This window comes from Falco peregrinus, chromosome 6 (genome assembly GCF_023634155.1).
Source record: "Falco peregrinus isolate bFalPer1 chromosome 6, bFalPer1.pri, whole genome shotgun sequence".
NCBI classification, from domain to species: domain Eukaryota; kingdom Metazoa; phylum Chordata; class Aves; order Falconiformes; family Falconidae; genus Falco; species Falco peregrinus.
In genome coordinates, this window is record NC_073726.1 from 72,877,332 (window position 1) to 72,894,700 (window position 17,369).

The window sequence follows — 17,369 nt, forward strand, 5'->3', positions numbered from 1 at the left end:
TTTAGTTGTCTTAATAAAACAGTTTACCTCAAATTTCACCTACCTTAGATTTAGAAAGATATTTCTGCCCTGTTACTCCCCCTCTTGGTTTTGTACTATGATTGTCAGACTGCCAAGATCTCTCATTGCCCCTGCCAGGGAGGATCTAGCAAAGCACAGTTCCGTCCACCGCTATGACAAGTCTTGTCTCAAGAAATCCTTCGGTGAAGCAGGATCTTCACTAGAAAAGATTCAACTTTTGTGCCAATCAGAAGAGCAGCCAGCACAAACTCATCAAGCTACCCATACTCTGTTCCTGTAAAACCATGACTGATTTATACCTGCTCTTAATCTATAGTTTTGAATTATTAGTGTGTAGTGGGACAGAACCTTTTTAACAGTTATTGACCCTCGTTAGATGTATTGTGTCATACCAGCAGTCAGGGGAGGGCAGCTAAGCAGTGGAAGAGGTGATCTGGCTTGAAAAGTGCTCAGCTGAAGCTTTTTGATCACTTGATGGCATAACAGTGCCACTGCAGATGGAGAATTGGGACAGTTATGGAATTTTGAGTGCCCTGTTTGCCTTTCCTTGGCAAGGGAAGACGAAGTGGGAAAATGTTATCTGTAAAGCAGAGGGGAATAAACCCAGCACCCAGAAATAAGATCTCTAGTTTGAATTCAGGTGGCTGCACTTGAAATTACCTCTAACAGCCTGGCTGCTGATTGCTACTATTCATAAAGAATGCTTTGTTTTAGTTCTGAAAGATCCCAGAGCAACTTCTCTGCCTTGACTTTCCTCTGAATTGCTAAAATATTATGGTTTGGGGTTTTTTTTTGTCTCTTGACCCTGTCCTCCTACTCGCCTCTTTCAACATTTATTTAGCTACATTCAAAGGGATAGTAAGGAAGTAGTTATGTGTCCATATTTCACATGGTCACAGCACTTCTTTAAAGTGCCTTCCTTAGGCCTTGGGAGGAGTCCGCTGATGGAAGAAGGTTAGTTGCCTGAAGGTTAGATGATGTGTGAGCATTACTACCAGGGCACAAGGAGCAACTCAAAGGCATAGTGACAATTTTATCTGACTTCTTTTCGATTCATGGCATGTCCTTCTGGATACCCCAGTCATGTCAACGAATCACATGGCAATCAGCTTGGATTCTTCCTCAGGCAGGTGAAATGTCAGACTGAGCCTGTCTGAAATGCAAATGATGCTGCTGTGATCTGTACCTTTGCTGTCTGAGGTGTGCAGTGGGGCACAGCACTTGTGACTACACCTTGTGCTATCTGGAGAGCTCAAAGGGCAGCAGAACAGGACAGATGCAGCCATCCTCTCTGCTACCTTTGCAGCCCATTACTTACCATCTGGGCTCCTCAGCCCAGTGCCCTTCAAAGCCGCTGCTGACCTCTGCTTTCAAAATGAGCTCTGACATGGTCCCTTGTTAGGCAATACACTGCTGGGATGATCTATAAAGCCTGACATTTCGTAGGGATCTCCCTGTACTGTATTTCTGCGCTTGAGATCGCGAAGATTGTTGTGCTGGGCCTCAGCAGTTGAGCTGATAAGGTCTTCTTCAAGAATGACCCCCTCGCCTCCTTTTTTTTATTTTAACTATGTTTCCTTTTTTGTCTGAAACATCTAAGATCTGTTGACCTTCAAGTTACAGTGATGCTTATCTTTTCATTGGGAAGGGAAGAGCTTGATTACAGTTAGGATCTTGGTTGCTTGGACTGGTATTTAAGGCTACATTTCTTTCTCCTTCCTGATTTTTAAGAGACTGTTCAATTTACTGTTATTTGTAGTCCTTGATTGAAGTTGTAGTATAGTCTAGATCAATAGAGATGGGCTTTCAAATGGACAGTAAATTGTAAATCCTGCAATAACAATGCATTACTCTGTCCTAGGAAAATACCTGTTAGCTTCACTGTCATTTAATGACATTCTTATTTTGGCTGTCGAATCCCAGCTATCCAGATCCCATGTATATTTTTAATCAGATGTACTTTTGGGAGCTTAGCAATAGTGACGTTAATCACAGTGCTGACAATGTTTAATGATTTGACTAGTGCATCCTTTGATGCTGTATAGTGTTAACGATAGCAATAATAAACTTTGCAGTTGACCACATCATTTGCCTTTAAGGATCATTTCAGATAACAAAAAACAAAAAAAAACAAAAAAAAAAAAGAGATCTGTTGTGCAAGATCTGGTTGCTCACACACAAAACCACATTTTTTCTTCCCAGTAGAGAAGTTGTTCATTGCTAGGACACCAGCAGTTTCTCTTATCACAAGGATATGTTGTTGATAATGCCTGTAGAATGCCCAGTATTCCTAGGTACATACTGTGAATAATCAAAATCAGAGAAATGTCTTTATTCTGAGCCAGGTAGAATTACAATAGGAAATATAAATGCAACTGCCTGTTTAATGCTCTGGCTTCATTGGTTCCAAAACTTTTAAGATCTCTTCTTTTTGCCTGCATTTTCATTTGCATTCTGTCACTGGATTGCCTATGAGTTGTCAGGTAAACTTGCTGCCTAAAATGCTTTTAATATGATTAAAATTACTGATATTTAGATATGCCCCATTTTGTGCTTTCTGATTGCATATTGTGTTACCAACACAAAGACTTCTGCTTAATTACAAGCTAAGCACTAAGTGACATATATTGGCAAGACATCTTGTGTGTTTTTTTAAAACCTTTCAGACTACCAACGTGTTTTCTGAATAATGGCAGTGTGGGGTTAGGAATAACCTTACAGCTGTTCAGAAGTTATGAAAAAATGCTCCACACACCAGCATTAGGCTATGACTGAGCCTGGTTAATAGATTGGCTGTGATCATGAGTAGTTACAGTAAGATGGAATATCTGGAATATTGTTCAGTAACCTGAACTGAAAAATTAAAGAGTTTGCATCTGTTTGATGGGAGAGATCAGAAAGACTGTTATTACAAGAATACTGTTCTGCCTATACTGCTTCAGGAAATGCTCCTGACTCTTCTATAGTAATATGCTTTATGAAACACCCTTAGAAACGATCAGTTCTCCCCAGCATCAGCACTGCTACTTAGGGGTTAAAACCAAGAAGAACTGACTGGCTAGAATCTGGTTTCTATGCGTTACTCTGGAAAGTGGAAAGGCTAGACTTTTTATCAGATTAAGCTGAGTTCAAGTACAATCTTGAGGATTAAGGGGTTTTCCATCAGAACATTATTAAAGACAGGCAATTTTACCTTGTTCTTGTATTATTCCATTTCTATTTTTCTCATTCAGTATTAAGGTGAATTCTAAGAATTCCTGTTGTTTACTGCACTAGCACTCCGATTTAGCAGAGAGAACAGCGAGAATGTAAAATGTTTCCGTGTCTGCTTAAAGTCCAGATTTCATTTGGTACTTTGTTTTTGTTGCTAGAACATAAGAACTTGTATTTATGACTCTTGTTTTTCAGCACCTTCCAGATGGCTCTGCCCCAAGTGCACATGCTGAATTTTATCTTCTGCCAGATCCTTCTGAGGTCAGTGGAAGGAAAACAAGAACAGCTCCAAAAAGCTCTGACCCTACTTACAATGAAATTGTAAGTACCATTCACTTTTGTCCACCGTTTCTTGTTTGATTTTCTTTGCCCATTCTTGAAATAAAATAGTAGAGCATTTATCACTGTTGCAATGAGTATGATCAAACAGAAAGAACATATAAACTGAACCACAAATGGGGACAGTCCTCTGCTTTGCATCTTTCTCAGAAGTGAAACGGTCTCTTGATGTCTCTCTTTTCAGGAAAGCAGTTGGATTATTCTTACACCATAACCACAGCTACATGTTAGCCCAATGTAACCAAGAATCATTGCACCAAAACCTAGGCTGTTTTCATAGCAGATTTATACAATAACATAAAAAGTATTAATTGAACAGGTACTGTTATTCAAATTCACATTTGAAAGTGGACAACCAAATTGGTTGTCACTATCCTAAATTATAACACAGTAGTAAATAGTCAAGTTCTTTTTACATCAAAATGCTAGCAGTTCACAGCCATATATAATTATTTTACATACCACTGAAGCGCTCAATGTCTCTTGGGTGAAAAGAAACATTTGTATGGAGAAACATTTACAAATGGGAAGTGGCATAAACTGTGTTCTTTTTTAAGGGCAGATGAGATTCAAACAGTAGGTGGAATTGGAGTTTATAATTATTACATGTAACAAATCTCCTAAAGATCTCAAAGCAATTTAGAAATGCTCTTTGAGCAGGCTTAAAGGAGAAGACATGGAAAATGTTACCACTCCACCCTGTTTCATAGATAAGGTATGTTGAAGTTAGTCAGCTGAACCTAAGTGTCCTTATCACCTAGTTTCCCATCCTGGGGTTTTAATATTTTTTCCCTTTCTTTTCCTGTGTCTGTTTGATTAAAAAAGATGACTTCCAGTTCATCTGTAAGTAGGCTTCTCGAGTAGTATTGCTGCTAACAGCTGAGACAGATTTCCCTGCTTTTGGTACTGCAGTGGAATAACAGGCAACTAGGCTTTATTTTTCTGTTCTTTCCTTTTTTTTGCAATCTAAGAGACAGTGGGATGAGTCTCATTGACCTGTCTAAAGAAATTCCTTTACATCTGAAGAAGATTTTAAACAAAGAAATACAATATGATTATATAATAACATTCATTGTAAATATCCAAAATGGACTACAGACAAGAACCAGCCAGCAACACTGGAAGATGATTAATTACCTTTCTAATTATTAGATCAAGTTGAATGCAAGAAAATCCAAAACCCTGTCTGCATTCAGACAGCAGTCACTGGGAGGAGATTTAGTTGTGGTTAATGAACATTGCATTGCTGTTAAAAGAAATGCCATGAAAACTTTAATATCCTTTATTCGTAACTTACAACCTTCTTCACAGATGCTCAATCTTTTTCACCAGGAACTGCTAATCACAGTGGGGACATATGGTTCCATTGAACATGGACATTTCAAACCCAACGCTTGTGCTGTTCACAGCTCTGTTCTTCCATATGTGATGTCATTTTGTATGCATTTTCTGTCCAAGCCTGGTAGACTGAGGCAGAAGCCACCCCAGGGAAGAAAAGCTACTAAAAATATGTCAGCTGTCTTTTAAGTTATTTAGTGTCCAAAACACTGTGTACAGAAATTCACTAGCCTTTTTTATGAGTTCATAAGTTTTTATTAAAGCCAAATAGCTGGAAGGAAGCTGTATATTAATTTCTCTCTGTCTTTGAGACTAAGAAAACTCTGAAATGTGCTTCTCTTGGGTATTTTTGTTTTTAGGTTTGTACTTTTCTTGCTTATGACTGCCTACAGCAAATTATCAGCCTTGCAAAGTGCATTTTATTTTTGATTTTTACTCGTGTGAGAGTAAAGATGTGAAAGTCCAGGAGGGCTGACAATAGGATGAACTATACCAAATGTTTTGGAGTTGCTTTTAAAAAGCACTCTTTTTTTTTTTTTCCTTTATACCTTTACTTAGATTTTGTAGTTTGTTGCATTCACACTGGTATAACCATCAAAAAATAATGGTTGAGAAGAGGAGGAGAAAGAACACAGAATAATGGAATGCAGCGTAAAGAGAAAAAGAATAACATGCCTGCTTATAGACCACAGTTAGGAACAAATAAGAGTAACTCAAGAGAATGCAAAGTAGTTTAGTGAAAAGTAAGAAAGTATAAAAATTGAAAATAAATCTGGGTAATTTAAGTTTAAATTCTTTCCAAGAAAAGCCACAATGACCAGAACCAGCAGCAGTGGGGTCTTGCTCATATGTATAACATTTGCCCTGAGACACGCTTCAAGGTCTCACTTGTCTTCAGTTTGTCTCCCGAGTGCCTGCATGTATGCGCACCCATTAAATGCTCAAACCTCCAAGAGAAAACAAAGTGTGCATTGCCATAATGAAGCCAGCACAAGAGCAAACTCTCTCCATCCTGCCCTTGGGGTGTGGCCAAGTGTGAGCAAATATACCTGGGCCATACCAGTCTGTGTTATTGCAGTTGCTCTCGGAGCAGAGGGGACACTGACCTGCAACAACCAGAATAGCCCCAACAAGCCTGGGGGAGGGGGAGGAGGGGAGCTGCACCAGGAGCTACAGCTGATCCCTCCAGCATCGTGCATCAAAGCTAATTTGGACAATTAAGAGCAAATCTAGGAACTGTGCCATGACTACCTAAGGAGAAGCAACTGTCCTGCATTTACAATTAAAATGTCATTAGACTCCTGTAGGTCAGCAGTGCTTCTCTATTTGGAGCTAACCAAATTCCAGCCCGAACTGTCCCACTTGATTTCCAGCCCTAATATATCCACTTGAATTCCAGCCCTAACTGTCCCACTGATTTGCTGCATGGCCATGTATAATTCGCTTCCATTTAATCTAGCTGTAAAAATGGGAGGCAAAGATTCTTACTACACAATCATTTCAGGATTTAACTGTTCTAATTGATTATGAAATTCTGGCAGGTGATATTTGTTTTATTCACCTATTAATTCAGCCATCTCCAGATCTTTCTTCTGTCCCTACATCCTGATGATACATACCTTGCTCCAGCTGAATTTGCAATACCATTTTAGAAACAGTTTATTGGGATCATTTGGAAGTCACCCACCCTGCACTGTAAGGTCTGCCACGGCACAAAGCTTAAAGCCTCTTTTTGTCCAAAAATTGAAAGTTCATTACCTCGGTTCACACACCTGTTATGGTCCACTATACTGAAGATTCCTTAGCTCTTAAAACTTACATATGTACTTTTTAGTGATTTAAAGCAAGAGCTCAAGATGATATCTTTAATGTATTGGCAAAGAAACAAGGCACCTTTCTACAGTAACATTAGTATCACTTCAGTAATCAAATCATAGATTTATTGTAAATGAAATTATAGCTTACTGTGCCTGTCCTCGCTTTTCAGATTTCTTCCATCATTTCACTGAGATTTTGCTGGGGAGATGTCATTGGAGGACAGAAAAGCTGGAATTTTTAATTCACATACCATATGGTGAAATAGGCACAGTAAACATCAAAACTGAAAAGCACCAGGTGCAACTTTTGTGACAGCAGTTCCAAACTATGATTTCCAAAGGTTTCTAAAGGGAAAAGTCAATGTTGTTCCCTGGTAAGACCTTTCTAGAAAAAGCCAGTTAAAAAGAGAGTCGGGGACAATTTTTCTTTCCCGCACAACCTGTGGCAGTGGATGTTCATCCCCACAGCACTGATTATCCCCCCACACCAGAGAGCTTGGTGTCCTGTCTCTTTGGTGCTCATTGTGACATCCCTGCAGCTTTCAGTGCAAACAAAATCACCCTGTAGTCCCACAGGGGCAGTTGAGGCCAGCTAAGGTTGTCTGGGAGAACCAACAATTTTGTGTGTCCTGGGTCCACCCATGAAGTTCAGAACCACCTTTCTGTTGCCACTCAACATGAGGAACATTGCTGGCACTGAGCCTTTATATCCTTGTCTGAAGGACATCTCCCATGGACATTTCTGCTTCTTATAACTGGAGGTACAGAGAGGACTCAGCAGTCCAGCCTGTGGAGGTCTGAGCTAGAGAGGGCTCAGTCTGACTTTTCTTTTCCTCAGCAGTGCCATATGTATAGACTGCATTCAGATTGCACAGTAAATCCAAGTAGGTTGCATGGCAAACACCTTTTAGGCAGTTTCAATTTCCCATTCTCCTGAAGTGACAGTATGTCACTGCATTTGCTTTTTAAACTGCAAAGAAAGATTAAAATTTAAAGCATTTTTCATTGCAACTAAAATAGCAAAAACATTTCCAACCATACAAATTTTAGATTAAATGTACTTGTCTCACAAAGCTTACCTTTCAGGCCTGAAACTAGCTGAGAGCATTCTTTCACATTTTATCAACCCACATGCAGTTCACTCAGCAGTTTTTGATTAATGCAGGGACTGAAACATAGGAATCTGTTCTGAATGCAGCTCATTCTTGTTAGCCTATTACTCCAGATTGGTTTTTTTTTTCAAAATTCAGAAAATACACCATTCACATCTCATACTTAAGCTTGGTGTATTCTCATAACATTAAGGTAATTTCAAGGATATTTTTAAAACTATAGGCCTTAATAATTTTCTAAAGAGATGCTAAGGAAGCAGTATCATTAAATTTCAGAAGTATTAACAGCAGTTCTCAAGTAACAGAAACATCCAAACTTAGTAGGTTCCACTGGCTAAACTGGATCCAATCTCAGAAGTGTTTCACATCTGCAACTTCTACTGAGTGGGCTAAACTTTCTGTCATATTTAATATTTGATGATTCCATTTAAAAATGCAAGCATTTTTATAATGGGTATATTTGGATACAGTTACATCCAGAATAATGCATAAAGTTATTTGTATTAAAATAATAACATTTATACAGACAATTTTCAAAGGAAAATTATTTTCTTTTTTATTTGGGTTTGTTGGATGTAGAACAGTTACGAAATTTTATGGAAGTCTTTCTTAGAAGAAATTTTGGTTTTCTTTGGCTTGATCTTTTTTAATTCTGCATGTAGCACAAGACTTAATCACAAGCACAGTACTAAGAAAAATTATGAAGTACTGTACATTGATAGGATGCACCTTTATAAGACATATCAATGCACATTAATGTTGCTTTAAGGCACTATTAAGGAACATGTAGCAAATACAATATAGATAGTTTAAAAAACATTGACAGCAAAGCTTTTTTCTGGTTTCTTTCTGATTTTTACAGAAAAGCAATACCATTTAGCAAAGTACCTGCTATGGAAAGATATTTAAAAATTATAATATTCCACCCTTTTACAGAATTACCTGTCTTATGGTTTCATGCTGCTGTTCATCATGAGTATCCTCCACCTGAATCTCTCCTCCAGAAAATTTTCTGCATTATCATTCCATGGTGAACTTCATGGAGGATCTGATATTTCTTCACATTTGAGTTCAAAATTCAGCTTAAGTTAGAGTTCCAGTTTTCAAGGGAAAATTATGTATACTTTTTTTTTCCCTCAAGCATTGTGCAACACAGGTTTCAAATTTATTTACAAATGCTAGGTACTCAGCTTTCACAAGCCTAAGCTGGCAGAAACTTTGTTATATAAACTATATCAGGACAAATATATTTCTGAGGTAAATGCACTAAGTGAATTTGGCTCATGGTTAGTAGTTTATAATTCTGGGCAGCAGTTTAAAGCAGTTACTTCAATACAGCGTTCAGGAAGATGATTACAACTTTGTAATAAGTGTTTTGCCTGTCAACTAGATTCACAAATTCATATTTTTTTTTTCTGTTTCACTATATATTATTTCAGGTTGTGTATGACAAAGTCACAGAGCTCAAAGGCCGTGTACTGAAGCTTGTTGTGAAAAGCAAAGGAACATTTGTGGGAGCTGTTAACATTCAGCTGAGCAGTGTCCAGTTAAATGAAGAAAAGTGGTATCCACTGGGAAACAGCATAATTTAAACGTTGTCTAAGATCATTCAATTATTTATCCACTAATGTTTCTTTATCCCATTTCCCACGGTACATTTTGTCTCAGTTGCCCTTGAGAATATGCAGTCATCTGCTGATCAAATGCCTTAACATTTCTAATCATAAGGCTATTGTCTTAAAATTGCTACCATCTTCCTACAACAGCTTGCTGTCAGTGTGCATTTAAGAAATAGCATCCTAAGAACTTGTAGCAGCATGCAGGAAATTCTTATGAAAGCAATTAAATTTTGGGGGGGTTTCATATTACATAGTACTGTAAAAATACTAAATTCTGTACACATCAAAGTGTGGGGCCTCATTCTTTGCCCATTAATTCCATTGACTGTGTTGAAACAATACTGATAAAGGTGTATTTAATCGGCACCTGCTATGACCCCACTGCATATGATGATTTCACCAGAGAACCATGGGATGGTTCCATGGGTGCCAATACATTTCGGATGTCTAGCAGATTTCATGTTAAATCTTATACAATCAATATGTTTAAAACAAAAACAAATACAAAACTTAAAATCTTTGCACTTTACACATTTTGTGCAGCACATGTTAGTGTGTTTTTAATTTTTTACATAATGTAACATTCAATCCAAGATTTTCATATCTCCATAAGATATGTAATTGTTTCTTTTATTCCAACATCCATGAAGCAAATGTAACTGGTCATTTGTGAGAAGAAAGGAGGGGGTGGAGAAGCTAATATTCACCAATAAATAAAATATATTAAATGTGAACTTTCACTGTGGTATTTATTTAAGATCATGATATAAAGCATCTTTGTTCACCAGTCTTACTGCATTGCATTCCTATGCTGCATAAGGGGATCAAGTCAATACATGCACTGACCTCAGGGCTATAAAATGTATATATACATCTTAAACTATGAATGTGAGTGGTTACTTTGAATTCACTGCGGCTAATTATGGGCTCTGTTCTTCAAAGCATTTTTACCTAAACTAAGGAAGTACTTAAACAGACCTTCAAACATTAAGCATATGAGCAGCCATAATGAACTGTCCATTATTGACAACTTCTTACACACACATAGCTGACCAGGACTACATATACCTTTCTAGGACAAAAGCACATTTTTAAGGCACAGGAGATTTGTATGATGATTTGATGATTTCTGATCTGATCTGCTGTAAAATTTCGAGTTACCATATACTAAGTAGGTCTGACATTTGTCCTGCCAGGTGAGAAAGTGGTCAACAGAGGGATAATAACGCCAGAAGGGGAAGATAATTGTATCCTTCTCCCAAAGGGCACTCACAAATCAGTCTTCAGAAGGTGATATTTTAGAAAGCTCCTGAAGTGGGACTAGGCTTTTTATTTAGGAAACTAAATAAGCTGGAGGTTTTCTTAGCATGAAACCAATTGACTATGTCACTTGGTCAGTTTTTATCTGAGAATAAATTTCCCCAGGCAATCTGGTATATCTAAACTCCTCCTCAGTAAGGGGAGGTGGGGAGAGCTCTGTATATTAATATTATTAGTATTCTTCAGAGCTGAAAAAAGCTATAAAATATTTACCACATGAAAGGGATATTGGCTAGCATACAGGTATAATCACTACAAAGATCAGTAAGTCTAGCATTTTAGATTATAGGCTCTCCTGGGTAAGGAATCAAGTGATTTCTCAGTCAAGCACAGAAAACACATTGAGGCCAGTTTACAATGTTATCAAATTACCTGACCTTACAGGTCAATATTGATTCTAGATTCTTCTTAGTCTACTGTCTTTGTTGCCTTATTATAACTGTAATGTAATTTTCTAATAGTAGTATTTCCTGTTTTATTTCCTAATTGTTATTCACCACATGCCCTCATTTTCCATCTTAGAGCAACATTAAATAGAATAGCATTAAAATGACATTAAATAAAAAGAGCATTAAAATATAATATTATCAGAACTGTCTGCAAATACTGTTTGTGTTAAAGAAAGAAACCTATCAATACAACATCCTTAAAAAAAAAAAAGAGCACATTTGTTTGAGTAACAAATCTGCAATTAACTGGGTAGATATAGCCCTATGGAAACTCAACAATACTTCCATTTTGTAAGGAAGATGGCAAAACCGTGTCTTATGGGCAAGTTCTACATTGATAGCTATGTCAGGCAAGAAGTTGTGGTCAAGAGCTCTTAAATCACAGAATCAACCCTTGCCTTTTCTAAAATTATTCTAGCTCACGTCAAAGCATCGTGCTTCCTATTTCCTGAGTTCACAGTAAGATGTATCCTGAGCTCCCTGCTGCTATGAGGAACATAGCCCTTTACAAATCAGTCCCTGAATTATTTGTCTTTTTTCAGCAGCAGGAGGTTCAAGACTAAGCCAAGAAAAGGTACGGATATTTACATCTGACTTTTTATCATTTTAAGAGCTGGTTATTTTCCCCAAATCTATTTTTTCAGGTAGGAAAGTTACAGTGGACATTAGAGAGATATAGCCCAATCAGAAGCTGCTGTTATAAATTTAAAGGGTACATTGTACGTGCAATTTTTCTTGTACCCTTGGAAAGTTAAATGGTAAGAAATTTTGTCCAATATAAATAAAAGTATCAATGTAATATGTTCATAATTTTTCAGTTTCAGATCATAATGCTAGACTATTATTCTCACTCGGTAATTAATCATAATTTTGAAATTAGCTGCAAATGAAATTAACAACTGAATTTTAAAAATGTCAAAAAATGTTCAGTCTTTATGAATTAGTTCTAAATAATGGTAAGGCCATTACTTATTCAGGATACCATTTACTTACACAAGAATTCTCATTAGCTTAATAAAATCATTAAGAATGTGCCACTCTGGAAGTCAGACCACTAAGTTGTTGCAAACCTAGTGATGCTTTATTGAGTAGGGTGTGATCCTTCAGAAGAAGCGATACTGCAGAGCATCATTAATAGTACCAAACATGAACAAACAACGATGCAGGTTTGAGATTGGCACCATCTTTGGACAACAGGGGAATGTTCCGGTAACCTGTAAATACAATGACACTATATTAGTGTATTAACCGCAAACACAAAGATGTGTTAGAGTGTTTTTATGATCTACCATGCAAATAATGCATAGTTTATAATTCTCTAAATAACTCTTTAAAATAAACTGAAATTATATAGAACTCAAATCCAATTTCTACTTATTTTCTCCTCTACATATACATTATTTAATTTCTGACATTTTTAGACACAGAGAGAAAAATGCCGGTGTCTTTCAAGATGTGGTGTTTTTTCAAACTGAAGACTTTTAGCCCAGTGAAACACAGGGAGAGTGTACATTTTAACATCCAAAGATGATGTGTGCTGCACATATTGTTCTGATGGCAAATTAAAGAACTTGTAATTGAACAGTGACAGTGGCTTAGAGAAGAATGGCATTGCAGCAGTAACACGCTGGCCAGCTGAGACAGGAATAAAGTGTAGTATAAGATCTTCTACCATGACATCTTAAGTCTATTAAGGATCTCCTTTTACATATGAGTGATTCCCAGTACCAGACATAAGGCATGCTTTAGAAACTACATGTTGTTGAATAATTTGGAGAAACTACAGTACTTAACGTCAAGCTTAATTAACTTACCTCCAAACCCCCAAACCTCTATTGTTTTATACGACTGTAAATGTCCATTGTTCCATAATATTAAACAATGACACTTTTTATTTTAAAGAATGTTCTGTGGTTTATCTGTGTATGTAAAACTGCAGTTACATAAGTATCTGTTACGAATAAGTACATTCAGAACTGCAGTTTTCAAAATCCTTCTTTAGGTGTGTCTGGATGTGTGTGTAGTCTTTGGGACCCTCATTTATCTGGGTTTGAATTTTCTTGATTCTTTTACATGACATAAAAGCTCACCTGGCATCTAAGGTTCAGCTTCTGGGCAGCCAATATTAAAGCTGAGTCCAGGCAATATACATTTGAGATCAACTTTTAGAGCATGCGCACAGTATGTTGAAGATTGGGTTTATTTCCTATCCAAAGATACGCTTCAACAAATAAGACTCATTTAAAGAACGTATTCTAGCTCCTAACTACAAAACATTCTACAAAGTATCCTGACAGAAGGAAAACCTCTTTAATATTGAAATTGTTCAAATTTGTATGAAATAATTAACTACTCATTCACTGAGTGATAGCAGTAATAACTGAATTCTTGTCCTGTGTTAGTATTCTACATAACATACTCTTTGTATGTTATATATATATATATGTATATGTATATATAAGGACAGGGACTGTAAGCCAGGACGCCCCTCCTCTTGCCTTTAACCCCCCAGCTAGAGATTTATTCTCACCTTCAGCCCTTCTGAATATACCTACTTAATCATTGTGTGAAAAATCAAATACTGCTACAGGTGGGCAGCAAGCATTCTTCCCCACTATAATCTACAACTGAGTTGAGAGCCCGCTGCTGGGGAGAGAAAGGAAGGGATATATACATTTGAATCCCTTCAAGAGAAAATCCAGGGGAGGGTAGCAATGGCATGACTTTGTCCCACTGCCTGCCAAATCAAAAAACAGATGTAAGCACTTAGCTTTTGGAAGCAACTTGCCCTCAGGGGACATCTCAGAGATATGAATCCTAGGGAAGGAGGGACAGTCCTGTAGTACAGATTAAAGCAATCATAGGAGCTGTGAAGAGTAAGATTTAAATCATAACTCACTCTTCAGCTTGGTTAAGATAGTTCTTTCCTAAGAAATTTAAACTGGTGTGACTTCTTCTGTAAGACACATTTTCCCCTTTCACTATTTAGGGCACTTAGATACTTAAAGCAAAACAATGTTTCCAGACCTGGAATCCAGAAGTCTCAACATTAAGCATTGCAATAAATTTTGAAATTACCTGTCAGTTCATCTCTTAGAAGCATTTTATTTAAGCCTCTGGGCATCTTGATGGCATTACCATTTTTTTACATTGTTAAGTGGGGATTAGGCTAATTTGCTTGACACTTTGTAGCTTTTGTACCTACACTTGTTTCCTAGCATTTTTAATTACTCCAGTCAAAATCTGCATGCTCATACTTTTCCAAAATATGAATCTTCCATTTGTGACCAAAATTAATCATACAGGCGCATTAAAGAAACACTGAAAAATTATACCAGCCGCCCCCCAACACCCAAATTGATGGTTTTATAAGCATATATAAGCTTTAAAGTCTGCTATTTAAATTTGTCTCACACATCATGAGTTGGTGTTTGTTTCTTTTTTTCATTATCCTGAAATATTTAAATAAAAGCAAAGTAAAAGGTGATCAGTGTAAAAAATTATGTTGGAGAAAAGCAAGGGTGCTTTAAGAGTAACGTCTTTGTTCTTGTGTAACTCCTTAACCTCATCTAAGAATCACAAACAGCTTTATGACTTCAGAACCTGGAAAGAAAAAGCCATTAAAAGCCCTGTTAAGCTTGATAAAAAAAGGCACAGTGCCTGTTGCCAGCTGCAACATTTTGCCTTCACATCTTCATTCACTAATAAAAGTAGTTTGTTTGTTTTGTCAGAAATAGCTTTGGAAATTCAATATAGTTAAGAGCCATTTTACATAAGCCATTCTCATTGGCCTACTGACTTCTGTGTCTGCTCTTTATGTGCAGCCTATTAATCATGTAAGATTTCAGAAGCTGTACCAGTACAAGAAAAAAACACTACCAAGAAAAATACCATAAATATTTTGCTTAATTTATACTCTTCATTCTCCACTCTGAAAACTTGCAGATAGGTTACCGAAGTTTTTTTGGTGTGGTTTTTTTGTTTTGTTTTAATTTGGCTTGTATTGGGGTTTGGCGCTAAGTAGAAGATGCACAAAACTGTTGCCTTTATATTAGTTCTGACTAATCTCTCTTCCTGTTTCCTATTATAATGAGTTAAAATACCATCTGAACAGTTTCTATCGAGAATGGAATACTGCAGTTGGAATAATTAACTGTTATTAATATTCTTTTGGTTTCTACACCATGGATTTACATTCAGAGACTACAATGACTCTAAAAAAGACGAAGAGTGCAATTTTTCCCAATGGTTATACAATTCTCCTTTAGGAAATAAACATAATGCTGTACTCCATCAATACTACGGTCATGATAAAAGCCTAGAGTGTTGTAGGTTGGTTGAGCTGTTATAGGTGGCTCACATAAAAATATTACCTTTACTCAGGCTCAGCAATGGTAAGGTGTATTGACCAACGAATTCATTTGAAACCAGAGAGATCTCATCCTCCACACAGAAGCGTATCAATGCCAGTTCTGGTACTTGGACAGTAAAAGAAAAGGTTTCATCCCATCTAGGGCTTAAAGCTAATGGAAAGAGGAAATACACAATATCAAAATACCATTTCATTTATTCTACTTAATATCTGAATTATTGTGTCTGCTATTACTGGTCTGACCTGGTCAAGATTTGTTCTTTTCCCCTAGATTTCTGTACCCATTTAAATAAATTACACTTCCACTGACTTCAGTGATATATAAGTCACATTTTTTTTATAGATTATGGAGTTAAAACTGTCAGAGGGGAGCTCTCAGAATGTAGCAAATATGGAAAGCTTGGGACTTGCCTACAGTATGCAGGCCAGCACCTTCTAAGGATTTGTCATGTATTAGCTACAAATAATGTAAATCAAAAGCCTAATAAAGTTGCTGTCATCTATTAGAAGAGAACAAAATGGGACAGCGCTAGCCAGGTTAAGAACTTCTGCTCAACTTAATTTTTTTCTATAACCATATCAGTTTCATGTTTTGCCAAAGTATCTCCTTTCACAGTGTTGAAAATGAGGCAGTAGCTAAATAAATTAAGGTAGTAAAGTGATCACTTGACTAAAGATACAAAAAAGAAGTTGTGGAACAGGAGGGCAGTGCTTTATCTTGAACAATGTTCATACAGAAAGAAATTAAATTCAGGGGCCGATTTAAAACAGCAGCCATTTAAAAAAGAAGAAAGGAAAAATAGAAGACAAAGACACAGAAGAAGGGAGCTCACAGGGAACTTTTAGTCTGAGCATCAAGAAGATCCATATGATAAAGTTAAGGGAATGCTCAAAGACAACTACGGAGTACACACTTTACCTGTCAAGCAATTAAGGGACTAGTTCAACTAGAAATTTCATATGAGCTAAGTGATGAAATCACAGAAATTTCTTCAGTAAAAAATGTCGTTAAATTTACCAATTAGTGTACTGGGTTTGGCTGGGATAGGGTTAATTTTCTTCATACCAACCTGTATGCTGCTGTGTTTCAGATTTGTGACCATAACAGTGTTGATAACACAACAGCGTTTTAGCTATGGCTGAGCAGTGCTCACACAGTGTGAAGGACTTCTCTCTTTCTCACTCTGCAACCCTCCCCTCCCCTCATCCCAGCAAGTAGGCTGGGGTGCATAAGAAGCTGGGAGGAGGCACAACTGGGACAGCTGATCCCAACTGACCAAAGGGGTACCCCAAGCCATATATCATGCTCAGCATAAAAAAGCTGAAGGAAAGAAGGAGGAAGGGAAGATGTTCAGAGTTACAGTGTCTGTCTTCCCAAGTAACGGTAACACATCACATAGTCCTGCTTCCCTGGAAATGGCTAAACACCTGCCTGCCAGTAGGAAGTGGTGAATTAATTCTTTATTTCGCTCTGCTTGTGCACACAGCTTTTGCATTAACTATTAAACTGTCTTTATCTCAATCCAAGAGCTTTCCTCTCTTTTGCTCTTCTGACTCTCTCCCCAGTCCCACTGGGGGAGATTGGGCTCTGTGAGATTGAGCTGCCACCCAGGGTGAGCTCACAACAGTGAGTAAAGGCAGTGCATTCCATCTTCCTTCACAAGAGTGCTACTAGCTAGGAGTTTGTTCTTCCTTAACCTATTAGTCTACAAAAATGGCACATAGCTTGAACTTTTTGTGTCAGAAGGTTCTAGTCTAGAGAGAAATAA

General features: G+C 37.2%; 2 protein-coding genes across 2 annotated transcripts in view; one reads left to right on the top strand and one right to left on the bottom strand.

The window, feature by feature from the left end:
• PIK3C2G (phosphatidylinositol-4-phosphate 3-kinase catalytic subunit type 2 gamma) overlaps positions 1–10,193 on the top strand; it is a 208,105-nt gene extending 197,912 nt beyond the window's left edge. The window contains 2 exon segments of the mRNA XM_055809289.1: positions 3,430–3,555; positions 9,280–10,193. Of these exon segments, the coding sequence (XP_055665264.1) occupies positions 3,430–3,555; positions 9,280–9,432 (279 nt within the window). The 3' untranslated portion in view covers positions 9,433–10,193.
• A 2,166-nt stretch (positions 10,194–12,359) lies between these two features.
• PLCZ1 (phospholipase C zeta 1) overlaps positions 12,360–17,369 on the bottom strand; it is a 48,356-nt gene continuing 43,346 nt past the window's right edge. Inside the window, exons 12-13 of the mRNA XM_005230638.1 lie at positions 15,602–15,751; positions 12,360–12,442 (exon numbers count right to left, since the gene is read on the bottom strand). Coding sequence (XP_005230695.1) covers positions 12,360–12,442; positions 15,602–15,751 — 233 coding nt within the window. The remainder of the gene's footprint in view (positions 12,443–15,601; positions 15,752–17,369) is intronic.